The 17,228-nt window shown below is 36.6% G+C and overlaps 1 protein-coding gene and 1 long non-coding RNA gene across 2 annotated transcripts; one reads left to right on the top strand and one right to left on the bottom strand.

Moving 5' to 3' along the window:
- Window positions 1-1,108: 1,108 nt before the first annotated feature.
- tmed10 (transmembrane p24 trafficking protein 10) lies at window positions 1,109-13,556 on the bottom strand. The gene is made up of 5 exons (XM_038287524.1): window positions 13,326-13,556; window positions 8,769-8,889; window positions 8,458-8,531; window positions 2,812-2,938; window positions 1,109-2,342 (listed from the first exon to the last, which is right to left on the bottom strand). Exons 1-5 carry the CDS (start codon window positions 13,509-13,511, stop codon window positions 2,221-2,223), a joined length of 630 nt encoding a protein of 209 aa, XP_038143452.1. The 5' UTR covers window positions 13,512-13,556; the 3' UTR covers window positions 1,109-2,220.
- Window positions 4,650-4,952, top strand: LOC119785107. The gene is made up of 2 exons (XR_005281008.1): window positions 4,650-4,736; window positions 4,825-4,952. It is a non-coding gene; the product is annotated as an uncharacterized LOC119785107 (long non-coding RNA).
- Window positions 13,557-17,228: the final 3,672 nt, after the last annotated feature.

Raw genomic sequence — 17,228 nt, 5'->3', positions numbered from 1 at the left:
TTGCACAAGGAGGGCAAGACACAAAAGGTCATCGCTAAAGAGGCTGGCTGTTCACAGAGCTCAGTGTCCAAGCACATTAATAGAGAGGCGAAGGGAAGGAAAAGATGTGGTCGAAAAAAGTGTACAAGCAAGAGAGATAACCGCACCCTGGAGAGGATTGTGAAACAAAACCCATTCAAAAATGTGGGGGAGATTCACAAAGAGTGGACTGCAGCTGGAGTGAGTGCTTCAAGAACCACCACACACAGACGTATGAAAGACATGGGTTTCTGCTGTCGCATTCCTTGTGTCAACCCACTCTTGAACCACAGACAGCGTCAGAAGCGTCTTGCCTGGGCTAAAGAGAAACAGGACTGGACTGCTGGTGAGTGGTCCAAAGTCATGTTCTCTGATGAAAGTAAATTTTGCATTTCCTTTGGAAATCAAGGTCCCAGAGTCTGGAGGAAAAGAAGAGAGGCACTTCATCCACGTTGCTTGAAGTCCAGTGTAAAGTTTCCACAGTCAGTGATGGTTTGGGGTGCCATGTCATCTGCTGGTGTTGGTCCATTGTGTTTTCTGAGGTCCAGGGTCAACGCAGCCACATACCAGGAAGTTTTAGAGCACTTCATGCTTCCTGCAGCTGACCAACTTTTTGGAGATGCAGATTTCATTTTCCAACAGGACTTGGCACCTGCACACAGTGCCAAAGCTACCAGTACCTGGTTGAAGGACCATGGTATCCCTGTTCTTAATTGGCCAGCAAACTCTCCTGACCTTAACCCCATAGAAAATCTATGGGGTATTGTGAAGAAGAAGATGCAATACACCAGACCCAACAATTCAGAAGAGCTAAAAGCCACTATTAGAGCAACCTGGGCTATCATAACACCTGAGCAGTGCCACAGACTGATCGACTCCATGCCACGCTGCATTGCTGCAGTAATACAGGCCAAAGGAGGCCCAACTAAATACTGAGTGCTGTACATGCTCATACTTTTCATGTTCATACTTTTCAGTTGGCCAACATTTCTATAAATCCATTGTTTTTATTTACTTTTTCATGATATTCTAATTTTATGACCAGCACCTGTAGTTTCCTAAGTGAAGTAAAAAAAGACAACATAAGTCGTGAAATCCATCCAATTTTTTATTGAATAAAAGCCCAACACAAATTTACAAAATTTACCAGTCAACATAAAAATTGACTGCGCTCCATGCGCATGTTTGTTAAAAATGTACCAGGACAGCCTTCAATGTTTCCTGTCAAATGAAAAAATTAAATATGAATATCTGCAACCGTCCACATTCACCTGACCCTGGTCTTAAACATTAGAAAGAAAACAGGAACACTGGATGGATCAGAAAGTTCTGTAACTTGGAGGCGATATTCTGGAGCTAAAGTAAAAGGCTGTATGTTTCATAATGGTTCAGTTTGTCACAGCATCAGACCACCGCCTTCTGACACGACAAACATTGCATAAATACATTGAAACGGGCAAAGAGAAATTACCTAGATGCAAAAAATTAAGGAATCTGAACAAACCAAAGTTCAAAGAGGAGAATGAATTTATATTTAAGAGGACATTTATCTGTATACTCAACCCCCAATCATCCCACAAAAACAAGATACCAGTAGAAACAACAAGGTGGTAATTATGAAACAAAAAATCCAAAAACTAAAGAGTTAAATTTAGCTACCAAACATGTATGTTATTTAAGTGACAACATGGAAGTTCAGTGGTTGCTTATTGGCTTTGAGGAACAACACTCCATGTTTGAAAAAGCCTTCACTTAATAAAACAGTATTAATAGTATATGTGTTTGCAACAAAATGCGTGCATTAATATAGGGGCAGACATTCACTTGTGGCACATCCACTCACACCGAGCTCAAAAAAAAAAAAAAAAAAACTTTTTAAATGAGTGATGGGGGAAAAAAAAAAATTCTTATTTAATAAGCTGCAACATTCAAAACAATGCAGAAAGAAACCCGCATCTCCCATGTCTTACAATGCATTTCTCTCCACAAAGTTTTTGTTTCAGACTAGTAAATAAGCAGGTAAATCTTATTCTCCCCAGAGGAATTATGGATACGCTCAGAGCTTTGAGACTAGATTCTGAGCCCCCTAAACCCCACTTGATGTTTGTTGAAGCTAGTCCAAAGAAGGTGGATGCTGGGATGTGTATGCTGACTGGGAGGCAGCTTCCTCCCCCTCGGGGGGAAGGAGCCTGATGAGTCGATCTACTCGATCAGCTTCTTTGCCTTGAAAAAACGCCTCAGGTAGAAGACCTGCCATGTGGCCAGACCGATGAGACAGCACATAGAAAATATACTGAAGTACAACACACGGGTGTTTGTCGACTCTGTAGAGATACAAAAACAGTCATACATTAATGAAGAGGAAATCCTACTTCTTGATGCACTAAACCAAATACGGCCTCTTCTCCTGGACCAGGGGTCATACTATCATACTATTCAGAAAATAGAAAACGATTTATGCATGGCATTAAGAGACTTAATTAAAGGACTAAAAAACAAACTTCAATTATAAAACAACTGACCTAAATTGACAGAAAAATGTAAACCATTAGAATCAACCTGTTGCAAAAGATCTATACTAATGTTGCATAAAATCAGAACAACAATTCCAACCATCCTTGCTTTAATTATCTATGCAATCAAAAAAAATTTTCATAATTATTTCCATTTGGGAAGCTAAACAGCTATAAAGCCTGTTGTGACTCACAAGTCTCATCTTGTGGACCCCTATCTTACTCAATCCAAAAGAAAAATGAAATTTATGCTAATTTTACAAATACTATGTTTGCGTACCATTGGTGTCCCGCATTTCCTCTTCCCTCTTCTTCATATAAGCAAAATCATTGACGATGGATTCCGACAGATCTTCCAGTCTCCTGAGTTCAACCTCCAGAGGCTTCAATTTTTCCACCTTTGCAATCTGGAGGAAAAATAACAAAACAAAGAGCTGATTAAAAACCACTTTAAGATGTCAGCTTCTCCAAAACAATCCAGAGAACAAAAGATTTGAAATGATGTGAAACACTGAGCCCAGTAGGTGTCACTGCTGAGCTAAATTTTGATAGCTCTGAAAGTTTGAGTAAAGCGTTTTTAACACTTAAAAGCATTAATTTCCAAAACCTACTTGGGTAAGATATCCTAATGTACTGGAATTATACAACTGATTTTAACATAACTGCTTTTAGACTTAACCCAATATCAAGCCTTTCTATAGTATCTGGTCAGCATTCATTTATGAAAGTTGTAAGAAAATGCTGATTAATATTTACAATAACATTAAACTTGACACTAAAGATAGTACAAAAATAATCTAACTGCAGTTTTGCACATTTCTTTACTCTCAAACCTCTATAGATACTTTATTTATGGTTAATTCCGATTGATAGTTATATGCAGTGTTGGGAAAGTTCTCTTTCTACGTGAACTAGTTCAAAGTTCAGTTCACACATTTTAAAATGAACTAGTTCAGTTCATAGTTCACAATTCCAAAAAATGAACTAGTTCATAGTTCTTTTTTTTCTTTTTTTTCATATATTGCTCAATTACACCATAGCCTACTGTAGAACCACAGACAGCAATTATTTTATCAGTTGTAACACTGAAACTGTGCGTCAGATTTCATCTTCATATCCAGTTTTGAATCCTTATCCAACCAGGGTTTACATTAGCATTGAGGGGACAGCATTTCCCCATTGTTGCTTTAATGCTTTGTTGCTGTCCATTCAATTCACACTAGTAGCAGCTGCAGCTTTCACCCCTACAGTATATTCTCAAAAACATCAGGAAAAATGTGCTGCTTGAATGGTCTTTTTTATGAGTAATTATCAAAAGAAAAATAGGAAAGTAGTCTTTAAGGTGCAAATGTTTTTTTTTTTATTTTAATAATTTTTTCCATTTGAAATGCCATTTCAATACATACTAAAAAGGAATCCTGGAAAATTATACCAGGCAGGTTTAACAAACAAGTTACATGGATAGTAAAACCCTCAAGAACAGGGGTCTTCTTTTCCAGACCAAGGACCCCCAAACTGATGGCGAGATGGAGCGGGGACCCCCTATTTATATATATATTGTATGAAATTGTGTCCTATAGTCACTCTATTACAGATGGAGTAATGTAAAGAAATTAATTTCTCCCTGGGATTATTAAAGTTTTTCTGATTCTGATTCCTGGTTGATGGGACAGGTGTTGTGAAGGAAACGGTGCCCAGATTGAAAGAGCTCCTGTGTGTCGCTGAATGTGTGCATTGATGACTGAAAGACATCTTGTGCCTCCATTTATCTGCTTACTACAGTGTGTTGATTTCATGTTAATGAGTATTTAAAGACATTTCAATTAGTGGGGGGAAAAAATGCAGGGGGGGAATATAAAAATATCAACTAACCATGCAGACCCTCATGCAGTACCTCCGTATAGTGATGGGTCGGGCAACACCGATGCGTCGGTGCATGTGTCTGTCTCATAGAGCGAAACCTGTGTCGACGTGTGTATCACTACGGAAAAGTCACGTGACCGAAACAGTTCCTGTATCGGTCACGTGACCGATGTTTCGAACTGATTGACAAGCCTCTATAAGGATGCGCATCTGCCAACGAGATGCATCTGCCAAAACAATCTTTTGCGAATATAGAATTCATCAAAAATTATGGAGCTCCCTCAAGCAAAAAGAAAGGTTTCTGCCGTGTGGGACCACTTTGATGTCATTTCGGAAAATAAGGTATTTGTTTTAATTTCCTTGTTTAATCCTGTTCCTCTCAGAGTTTCCACTTGATTCATGTACTAAAATACTATTTTTTTTTTTTAAGATGACCTTTGGGAACATTTTGATCTCGAAGTGGGGAGGCAGACCAAAAGTGCCACAGCTGATGCCATCCTTGAGGTGCAGAGATACATGGCAGAGGGCAATATTGCGAGGTCCCAGGATCCTCTTGTATATTGGAAAAACCAAAGGACGGTTTATCCAAACCTCTTCCGCCTGGCCTTAAGATTTTTGTGCACTCCAGCTTCATCTGTGCCGTGTGAGCGGGTGTTTTCCACAGCTGGAGAACTAATATCAAAAAGCGCAACAGACTGAATTTCAAAACTTATTTTTTTTTTTTTATAAAAATTTGTAAAAAAAAAAAAAATACCAGTGAACAAGCATCTTCATTTACTACATGTTTACTTAGACTTAGACTTGACTTTATTAATCCCTTGGGATTACTCCCTTCGGGAAATTGTATTTCCAGTAGCAGGAAAAATTGCACATACAAGAAAATAGAGGATGTTTAGACACAGTATATACAATAGAAAAATAAAATCAATTAAATAAGGTGTAGGAAGATGTATTGGGGGATGAGGATAGACAAATAAATACAGATTAGAGATTATTAAATTATGATGCAGGTTCTCATTATTCATTGACTGTTTCTAAAATAACAAATATGTTTTAATAATAATACAATGCATCATACAATGAATTGCATCATATTAGTGTATATAATAGGTCATCAAATCAGTGTCAGTTAACTCTGTCAACTAGGTTGCCTGTAGGGATTTTTAATGTCCAGCAGGTGTCAGTATTCAGTGACACAGTATCGACACAGTATCAATACAGTTTGGTAATGTGTCGAAACGTTTCATGACGCCTCATCAACCCATCACTACCTCCGTAGACCCCTAGGGGTCGCGGATCCCCTGTTGAAGACCTCCGCTCAAGAAGATTTTACTAACACAAACTGAGGGACCAGGCTGAGGTAGGAATTTAAGGTTACTGAAGTGCGGATTTTTTTACTGAAAGCCGGCGGGCAACTTGTTGCCATCATCCTCACCGACCACCTGGTCATAAACCTGTTTTAAGTCGCCTCCATGCTGCTGTGGCTTCCACGCTGCATTTTGTTTTGATGACGCACGCGGCTGTAGGCTACGACGCTGGTAGCTGCTGTTGCCAGATTGGGTGTTTTTCCCGCTACATATTAAGGCCTGTTTACGGTGTGGTTTAGCCGGGGTTTCGCCTGGAGGGCTTTATAGAAATCTGGCAACCTATTGAACGGAGTTGAACTGAGAGAGCGTGCCGTTCACAGACACCAGAATGAACGAGTTCACAATAACGTTCATCAGGCAGTAATACAGTACGTTCAGTTCACGTTCGCCCAAAATATGAACGAGTTCATGAACTTTCGTTCAATGAACGCGTTCAGGCACAACACTGGTTATATGTATAACAACCTAAATTTAAAGATCATGTACAAGGGGGAGAAAAAAAAAGAAAAAAAAAAAAAGGAAGAAGCGTCCTTTGTTTGTCCCATTTGAGCATTCTTTAAATAAAACTCTTCTTCCAGGAATATTTCAAATAAGCTATTAGGACATCAGAATCACTATTGACCAAGACCAGTTTAAATATTTGAATTTCTGACGCAACTTTACACTTAAAAATAATAACCTGATGGAGAAATTTCCAGTGGAAATAGTTGGAACAGCTGTTGTAACAGGTTTATCAGCATACAGGTCACAGGTACTTTAACTGGAAAAGGTTTAAAAAAAACAAACAAAAAAAGTAGTAGATACTATGATAGGTTAACAGGCCTTGTTAAGCATTCTAAGAATGCTTAAGATGTGGGTTAGTAACACTAACAGGTCATAAGGCAAACACCAAACTCTAGTATCTTGAAACAAATGTTTGTAGTTTTTGTCAATTAAATGGTCCATCTACCGAAATAATTGCGTTCAAACATAACGTTAAACTTCTTCTAATTGTTCCATATAAGTTTGAGTAGAGAATACAGGATGTGTTACTGAGGCTACCAATCAGAGCCACAGTTGATGGAAATCAATCTCATCTATGAGAGGAAGACAAATTAGCTTTACCCATATAAAAGCATTAGATCTACATCATGGAAAGACCAAATGCTTATCAGAGCCTGTGGGGGCGTAACATGCTACACACCTGGCTGATAATATGAATGATCAGATATTGATTTATTACAAAACAACATCTACTAATTAGAGTAAAAAAACACTTGGAAGGTTTTCCTTATGTGTTTTAGTATAAAATCAAACATGCCTGCTTTTTTAGTTAAGTCATTATCTACAATTATTTTATTCGGTACCATCATTCACAAACTTCACAGTGAGTATCAGACACTATTATAAATGTAAGTGAGACAAAGATTATCTAAGGAGAGTTTGAAAGGCTTGTTTTAGACAAGGTTTATACAGGAATGATAAACTCTAATTTAATGATTTTTAATGCTCTTAGAAATAATTTTAATGCCATCAACAAATACCCATGACTCTCATATATACACGGCAAATTCCTTCATCTTTTCCTTCGGCAGGCTGCATTCCTTAATTTCCAGCCACTTTTGATGAAAATTAGCATTTTCCCCATAGCGAGCTTTTTTTCTGAACATACGGCTTTACGATCAACCGGAAGCAGTTCCGTGCAAATATATCGCAATATATCTGCATATGTATATATTGTTTAATAAATTGTTTTTAGAAACTTTTTTTCTAAATAAAGCATTCTAAATGCCAAAATCATCGCATTTAATGAATTTTAATGCCAAATCAGGCCTTAAAATAAAAAAAAAATAATTGTTTAATGACTTTTAATGACCCCCGGAAACCCTGTTAGATCTAAATCATAACTTTATGGTAACAGCCCGACAAAAAGATTGGTCATACCTTAAAATATTTCTTAGACCCTATCAAACAGATTCCACTCCCTCAAAAAGAAAACACACCACAGCAGGGATTGTGTCTGCCAGACAGCATTGTGTAACCATGTTTTTTAAACTTGTTGCAAATTTGTTCAAGTATTAAAGAAATTAATAGATGCGTAACTTCAGCTCCACCCTCTCGCCAACAGACAGGAATACCCTCTTCAAGTTCAACAGTGAATATCCACCGGCGCATTTGCTCAGCTGAACAGCATGTAATGTTTGCACAATACATGTGGGCAGAGGAAGGCAAATCTCAGCAATCTACACTTTGACGATTTATTAGGAATTACTGGAAAAGTCCAGAATACAAGACGGACAGCTTCCGATTCCTTCTGCTACGTGAACTGGCATGCCACAATTAGCATTTTTATATTTCTGCCTGTTTAAAAATAAGAAAAAGATTTACAATGTTGACAAATGGCACTGACACTTCTGTTTGAACAAAGAAACTAAACTAACCCTTTACACTGATTTCAAACCTTCTGTCTTTTTTTTTATCTTTAACTGTAAATAAACTGAAGAAAATTCAAAGAACTGAATTGAAGCACGTCTTCCAAAAAGAAAAAAAAAAGGCAATATTTTACTTGAGATTAAGAATAATCAAGCAAACATGGTTGGACTGGAAAATCCTCAAGCCGGTTTTACTGGCCAAGTAGGTAAGGTATTTATCTACATGTTGGGATTTAAATCATTTTAGAATCAGGAAGCACAGAAGTCGATCTTCTGAAACATTACCTCTTCGTAGTTTTTGGCCTCCACTCCGTGCTTCATGTCCAGATTGACCAGCTGGTCAGGCACTCTTCCTGTTCCTGCAGATTTTCACATGATTTACACTTTAACAGAATATGAAATTTAGCACTGAGATTATTTATTGTGCCAAGCAAACTTATCACTGTGCAACAGCACTCTAAAGCTAGTTACATCTATCAGACTGAGGATTTAAATCTATCCGCATTATCTAATCATTGCATAAAATCAAACAAATTAAGATAATGTTTCTACTAGGTGCATGTTGTTACTTTAAATCTCTTAAATTTAACACTTACCCATGGGGGATTTGCTTTCAAAGCAAACCTCAAACATGTCGTAGTCCTCCGTGGTGAAAGCAAACTTTCCTTTTGTTGCATCTTCTTTCGAGTAAAGAGTGTGGCTGGAAGAGTCAGTGATCTGAAAGTTGCAACCAAATGAATAATTAAGTCTTTTTCATAGTAGAAAGGAATCCCTTAATTATTTTTAATCTTAGAAACTTAAAAGGCATCCTATGTAGTTTTTGTGATACGAGACATCAGTTTAACAGCACAGCTTGGGTTTTCAACAGGAAATAACACTTTAAATAGTGTACAAATCAGCCACCGGACACACTGCATCATTCATGCACAGTCTATAATACATTTAACACTGATTGTTCAAACTTTGATTTTAGAAGACCTGGAAAAAATTGGCAGTTCTCGATTAGTCCTCGATTTTTGGCCTCTTAAAGTATTATTTTACAGCATTCAGCTTGTTCAGTAATTTCATTTGCATTATTTCTTATTTATAAAGTTTTCTATTGCTTATTTTAGTCCTCTGATAATTTCTGTTTTAGTGTATAATGGATATGTGGAATTCAAGATTCTTTTGCTCAATACAAATTTCAAGTTGGTTGCCGATTGCTGCTTTCTGGTCAATTAGAGATTATAGATCCTCAAAAATAATTCAAATGCCGATTTTGATAGATACAGAATTTTTTTTTTTTTATATATAACTTAAGCTGTGAGTTGTTTTAAGATTACAAGATGTCTCCAATATTTCAATATTATCTTACTGAAATTCATCAATCAGTACCTATTAAACAATAAAATGTTCTGAAATGATTACTCTTCAATGTAAATCAAAGTTTAAACCAGGGGTCTTCAACGTTTTCCAGGCCAAGGACCCCCAAACCAATGGCGAGATGGATCGGGGACCCCCTAATTATATATATTGTATGAAACTGGTCCTATAGTCACTCTATTACAGATGGAGTAATGTTTACGAAAGTAATTTTGCCCTGGGATTATTAAAGTATTTCTGGTTCCTGGTTGATGGGACAGGTGTTGTGAATGAAACGGTGCCCAGCTGGAAAGAGCTTCTGTGTGTCGCTGAATGTGTGCATTGATGACTGAAAGACATCTTCTGCCTCAATTTATCTGTTTACTACAGTGTGTTGAATTCATGTCAATGTGGATTTAAAGACATTTAGATTAGTGGAAAAAACTGCAGGGGGGAATATAAAAAGAAGTCTAATCAACCAAAACTTTCGCGACCCCCCTGCAGTACCTCCGTGGACCCCCTGGGGGGTCGTGGACCCCTGTTGAAGACCTCTGGTTTAAACCATTAATTTTCAGACCTTAGCAAAGGTGAATGAGTTTTTTGAAAAATAACGGTTTCACATCAAAGAATTTGCCGATAACCAATCTCCCAAAATAAAGGAAACCGAAGCACACAAACCTGCCGGCCAGTCAATCAGTGCATCCCTTAGATGTCTTACCAACTAAGTCTAGTGTTCTTTATAAGACTGAGTTGTTAACGGTCAGGCCAAGGAATTGTAAAATGATAGATTAGTTTCCCATTAAAATGAAGAGCTAAAAATACCCAGCCAGTCTCATCACAGATTATAGTTTCACTCTTCATGGACAAAACTCAATACTTAATCATCAAAAAAAAATTTATTCAGTCAAGCTTATTACTAGTGTCTACTAAATTATAAGATATGTAAAAAGGGCAGGCAGAAATAAATAGGGGCGAAGAAATAACTAGGGTAAAAAAATACAAAGGAAGAATAAAACAGACAAAAATATTATAACATGCACATAAATACTTAAAAATATAAGTAATTAAAAAATAAAGTTGAAGATTAAAAAGGCAAAAAAATATATATGGTAAATATTACAAAGGCAAATAAATAAAGAAGCTAATTAAAAGAGTTATGTCCATTTACAGGTGCTGGTCATAAAATTAGAATATCATGAAAAAGTAGATTGATTTCAGTAATTCCATTTAAAAAGTGAAACTTGTATATTATATTCATACATTACATACAAACTCATATATTTCAGATGTTTATTTTGTTTAATTTTGATGATTACAAATGACAACAAATGAAAATCTCAAATTCATCATATCAGAAAATTAGAATATTGTGAAAAGGTTCAAAATTGATGGCCCCTGGTGCCACACTCTAATCAGCTAATTAACTCAAACCACCTGCAAAAGCCTTTAAATGGTCTTTCAGTCTAGTTCTATAGGCTACACAATCATGGGGAAGACTGCTGACTTGACAGTTGTCCAAAAGACGACCATCGACACCTTGCACAAGGAGGGCAAGACACAAAAGGTCATCGCTAAAGAGGCTGGCTGTTCACAGAGCTCAGTGTCCAAGCACATTAATAGAGAGGCGAAGGGAAGGAAAAGATGTGGTCGAAAAAAGTGTACAAGCAAGAGAGATAACCGCACCCTGGAGAGGATTGTGAAACAAAACCCATTCAAAAATGTGGGGGAGATTCACAAAGAGTGGACTGCAGCTGGAGTGAGTGCTTCAAGAACCACCACACACAGACGTATGAAAGACATGGGTTTCTGCTGTCGCATTCCTTGTGTCAAGCCACTCTTGAACCACAGACAGCGTCAGAAGCGTCTTGCCTGGGCTAAAGAGAAACAGGACTGGACTGCTGGTGAGTGGTCCAAAGTCATGTTCTCTGATGAAAGTAAATTTTGCATTTCCTTTGGAAATCAAGGTCCCAGAGTCTGGAGGAAAAGAAGAGAGGCACTTCATCCACGTTGCTTGAAGTCCAGTGTAAAGTTTCCACAGTCAGTGATGGTTTGGGGTGCCATGTCATCTGCTGGTGTTGGTCCATTGTGTTTTCTGAGGTCCAGGGTCAACGCAGCCACATACCAGGAAGTTTTAGAGCACTTCATGCTTCCTGCAGCTGACCAACTTTTTGGAGATGCAGATTTCATTTTCCAACAGGACTTGGCACCTGCACACAGTGCCAAAGCTACCAGTACCTGGTTGAAGGACCATGGTATCCCTGTTCTTAATTGGCCAGCAAACTCTCCTGACCTTAACCCCATAGAAAATCTATGGGGTATTGTGAAGAAGAAGATGCAATACACCAGACCCAACAATTCAGAAGAGCTAAAAGCCACTATTAGAGCAACCTGGGCTATCATAACACCTGAGCAGTGCCACAGACTGATAGACTCCATGCCACGCCGCATTGCTGCAGTAATACAGGCCAAAGGAGGCCCAACTAAATACTGAGTGCTGTACATGCTCATACTTTTCATGTTCATACTTTTCAGTTGGCCAACATTTCTATAAATCCTTTGTTTTTATTGGTCTTCAGTAATATTCTAATTTTCTGATATGATGAATTTGAGATTTTCATTTGTTGTCATTTGTAATCATCAAAATTAAACAAAATAAACATCTGAAATATATGAGTTTGTATGTAATGTATGAATATAATATACAAGTTTCACTTTTTAAATGGAATTACTGAAATCAATCTACTTTTTCATGATATTCTAATTTTATGACCAGCACCTGTATGTCTCCTGTATAATTTAATTTCTACTTACATTTGTTTATTGTATTTTTGGTGGCAATTAATTGTATGCTTATTTAATTACTGAGCATTTATTTATTTCTGTATTTATTTTTAAATATGGCAGAGTTGGTCCTCCATATGGTGGATCTGAATGGGAGAAAAGCATCATGCAACACTTCAAATGGTGTGCAAAAAAAAAAGCCCTACATATTTTATAATACATATCCGACTGATTGTTTAAACTTTGATTTAATTTAAGAACAGAAAAAAGTATATATATATATATATATATACACAAGAAAAAGAAAAACATTTTCACAGCTCTGATGCATTTAATGCAAAAAAAAAAAAAAAAAAAAAACAGGTCAGCACCGTTAAAATCTAAATCTATTTAGATGATTGCCATTTCACATGTACAACATCATCTACTTCCAACCTTAGTTAGATTCCATACCATAAAGCGATTTATTCCACATCATACAAATCCTAAACTTGCCAGCTGTAAGCCTGCTTATTTTTGATAAATACGTTGTCTATGCAATGTCATTATGAAGGTGAACAATTACTTTTCCAGACCTCGCTTGTGAGAATATTCTACTCTCTAAATATGACGTGTAGATTGCTGAGTAGTTTGTTAGAGTGACGTGTAACAGCTAAATGGCAGAGACCATGATACCAGCAGAAATATTGTTAAATGTAGTTTATTAAAGGGTATAAAAACATAAATGGTTTATAGCAAGCATCAGGGTAAAATTTGTTTAGGCAAAATGCCAGTTACATCCAAACCAAACATGGAGAAAACAAAGAAGCATTAGCTAGCTAGCTCATAGTCAATGAAACCAGGAAGGCCTAGCTTAGCTACAATGCTAACAACAATTTCCTCCGATTTAAACCCTATGTTTTTTCTTTAAACGGTGCTTACCATGCTTGTATTGAGTCTACGTTTTTTAGCTGTTGATATTTAACGATCGAAGTCATTATGTTTTAATTAAACCTGAGTTTTGGCGTCAACGGCCGCAGGTATTAGCTCACCTTCAGGTTAGTTTTGGTGTTCGCCTGCTCGCTAATTTCATACTCCCCCGTAACTAGGACGTCTTTATGGATCTCCTCTCGTAAACACTTTCTGGAATTGACTGGTAAAAAGAATGAAATTGAAACGACCGATTCAAAGAGAACCGGTAGCAGCAGTAGCGCAGCAAAACGAGCCATGGCTTCCATGAACCGACCAACCAGCCCCTGCCAACCAACCAGCTTTACGCTGATCCAAGGCTGCCATAGGCGGCTTCGCTAAAGGCAACAGCGCCGCCGGTGAACTGGAGGACGCACTGCAATCAAGTTTGGAACATTGGTCGGCCGTACCTTTACAATTATCAGCTGTATTCCTAGTCCGAGAGCCGTGGTTTCCAACCTTTTTTGACTTGTGTACCCCTTGGGCATTTTGTCTAACCATGAGTACCCCCTCAGATTGCACAAAAGTGTATAATAACCAATGTGCAATAACCAATTATACAATAAAACATAGTTTATTTAATCTTATTAACCTAAGCATTTAATTATTTGGCACTTTATTCTTTACAAATAAAAACAAAAAACAAAAACATAAATAGGTTGCTGGGAAACTAGCAAGGAATCAAAATAAAAACAAAATAAATACAAATAATAATAATAAAAAAAATACTATAAACTCCCTATATAACTACATATAATCTCGAGGAATTGGGGACAAAATACTGAACAAAAATTATAGTCAGACTCACTCCATTTGTTTTACTTTGTTTTCAACATCATGACACCTAAGCTTATTTTGATGAGCTCAGAAAACAGCTGATACCAGGCACTTCTCTACATCCAGTCTGTTACTCTGCTTGGTTGATTGAACTTTATCGATCTCAAAATGGAGAAATTAACTCTCTGCACTTAACCCATCCCCATTAGGGAGCAATCAGGAGCTAAGGGTCTTGTTCAGAGAACAAGAGTGGCAGTCTACAGGAGTGTGGTTCAAACTCACAACCTGAGGATTCCAAGCCCTATGCCCTAACCACTACGCAATGGTCTTGACATGTAGCAAAGTTGAATGTGTACTTAAAGGGGAACACCGTTTTTTTTTTTTACAGTGGCCCCTTGATTTTATGCTATTACATCATGTTCTACTCAACCATATGAGTTTTGTGTCATTTGGAGCTGTTCTGAAGATATTCCGATAGGTTATATCCAGGTAACGTCTTCCTATGGGCGAACGACTTGAAGGCACAAACTGAACTGTTCATAATTTATTCTTTATGGTACGCCAGCATTCATACATTGCTGTGTGATTTTATTGGGGTAAAAAATACTAAAGCTGCTTTTAGGAAAGCTTATGGTCTACCTTTAAAGAATTTTACTAATCTTTATTATAATAAGCTGCAAAATTTACAGATGTTATACTCAGTTAGAGGAGAACTTAGTGTATAGAGTCAAAGTAAGTTTTTACGCTTGCAAAGGCAGGCATTTGAGTATGTAATGCCATTGCTAAAAACTGAGAAATAATATTTTTGCATAAATGTACTCTATATCTGCTTTATATTATTGCCACGCTATCAGTGTTGTAGACGGTATTACCTTTAAAATTAAATATTGACCATTCTTCCATCATAATTCACAAACATTAAAGGCATTGAGGATCATACCTGCAGCCTCAGAGGGTCACATGTCCCCGATTTATGCCACAAGGGAGATGCTGAAGTCAGTGTGTTTGTGCTATGAATATTTTTTAAAGTTTCATAGACAGAAAGCCAAACTGCTCTTTTCAATGGCTGCCCCGGACAGTGAGAAAGAGAAAACTACATAGTGTCTACAAGCAGATCTAGGGTATCTGACACAAGTTTCAAAGATATACAGTACGTATAAACATTTATATGTTCTCCGAAATGTCAGAAAGACAACACACCACTGTTGCATTTTATATAGCAATTTGGGTAAGAGGTTAGAGATACATTTTTACACAACACTGAAATAAAAACATGATTTTACAAACTTTTAGCCATCTATAAAATCTGTTTTAATTTTCTATCCAATGCCTAAAAGGGGAAGCAGAAAATAGATTAAATCATGGGGAAAGCTATACTTGAGCAATTAAAAGTCTAGAGTAGAGATAAACCCTGGATTAGGTGTTTAAAATCTTCGATTGTAAAGGAACTTTAGACGAGAGATCATGGTAGATATCCACTTCTTAACTGGATGCCTAAGCAAGCGCTAAGCAAGCACTAATGCTTGTTTCAGGTTCATGGGCACATCATTTTGTTTTAACTCGCTCACCTTTTTGATTATCTCTGTGGTTTAACTTGTCATCACACTTAATCTTACAAAATGTTTGACACGGCTGATATTCGGTGGGAAATTGTTGATGAAAAAAAACGTCCTCTAATTTCTACAAGAGGAAGTGGTATACATACCGCAGTTTCAGAGACAAATCCGAAAACATGCATGAAAATGTGCCTTGTGCACCTGTTACATACCTAAAAGAAAATGAAAGTGTGCATAGATGTCGCAAATTGAACCTTTCTACAACCATTCTTAAAGTCTGTTCAAATATAACTTTAGATATTTGAAATGTACTGAAATACACACCATTCAAACACATACACAATCTGTATATAACCTGTAAAACTGTAAATCTTATCTGCCATTATTTATCTTGTATTATAAACCCGCTGATATATAATCCTTTTCCTAACATTCCTGTATAATCTGTGCATGTAGCTCCCATATTCATATTTATATTTATACACAACTTTTTACAGTCCCTAACTATTACTTTTTGCTTGTACATACACCTGTAATAATATCTATATCCGGTATAGCACTTCTGGATAGATGCAAACCACATTTCGTTGCTTTGTACTTGTGTATTCTATTCTATTCTATTCTATTCTATTCTATTCTATTCTATTCTATTCTAAATGTAAATCTGTCTCTTTACTCACTGCAATGACTACTAACTAACTACTTATTAATAAAAATATTAATTAAGTATAATTATATATATTTCTTTGTCTCCCTTAGTCTGATGAGTGGAAAGAAACAAACAAATATAATATTTTTTTGTTAACTGTATACTCAGCATATTGCTTACAGTACATTTCCACTGCTCTACCTCTGATTGGTTGATCAATCCGTCTCGAAGGACTCGGAGTCCATCAAGAACAAAGTGTTTTTGTTTGCATTATATCCTACTACAAAGATGTCAGTCTTTCTTCTACAGGTCAGGATCATTTAGTTACCTTACTTACATAAATTACTTTTTCTTCCACGTTCAACTGTGTCAGGATTGAAAGTGGGGAGACAACATAAAACATTAGAGCTGGCAGCATGTGTGTTACAGAGTAACCCAAACTGAGCAAAGCCTGCTAATACGATCTAAAAATGAGTAAAAATGTCTTAAATTAAGTATATGTACACTTAATTTGAGCAGGTAAATAAGATGATCTGTCAATGGAATGAGCATTTTTACTATTAAGATATGTATAAAATATGATAATTAGGTATTATGCACTTAAAATAAGAGACTGCAGGTTTCTTCTTATTTTAAATGTAAATTGCCTTATTCCATTGGCAAAGTATATCACTTACTTGCTTAATTCAAGAAAAAATGCTCTTATTTTAAGAAAAATGAACTTAATTGGATTATACTTTTTTTGCAATCAAGGCCCCTTCTGACCAAAGTAAGGCACTCTATTCAGTTTGACAATGGCATTTACCACAATTAAAGGTGGAAGGTTAAAGCTGGTATGGAGACAATTCCCTCATTTCTCCTTTCTCTTCCCCAATTAAATTTAGTAAAACATTAGCACAAAACCACTTTCACTGGGCTAAACTTGTCATCTTTAACTTTATTTCAGATACGGTAATACTTTTTATTTCCTCATCCTAAACTTTAATTGGATCTTTTGAGGAAGA

The sequence above is a fragment of the Cyprinodon tularosa genome, unplaced genomic scaffold, assembly GCF_016077235.1.
Source record: "Cyprinodon tularosa strain WSP-4 unplaced genomic scaffold, ASM1607723v1 ctg24, whole genome shotgun sequence".
Lineage (NCBI taxonomy): Eukaryota > Metazoa > Chordata > Actinopteri > Cyprinodontiformes > Cyprinodontidae > Cyprinodon > Cyprinodon tularosa.
The sequence above is the reverse complement of the archived record's forward strand: the minus strand, read 5'-3'. Positions and strand labels throughout refer to the sequence as shown.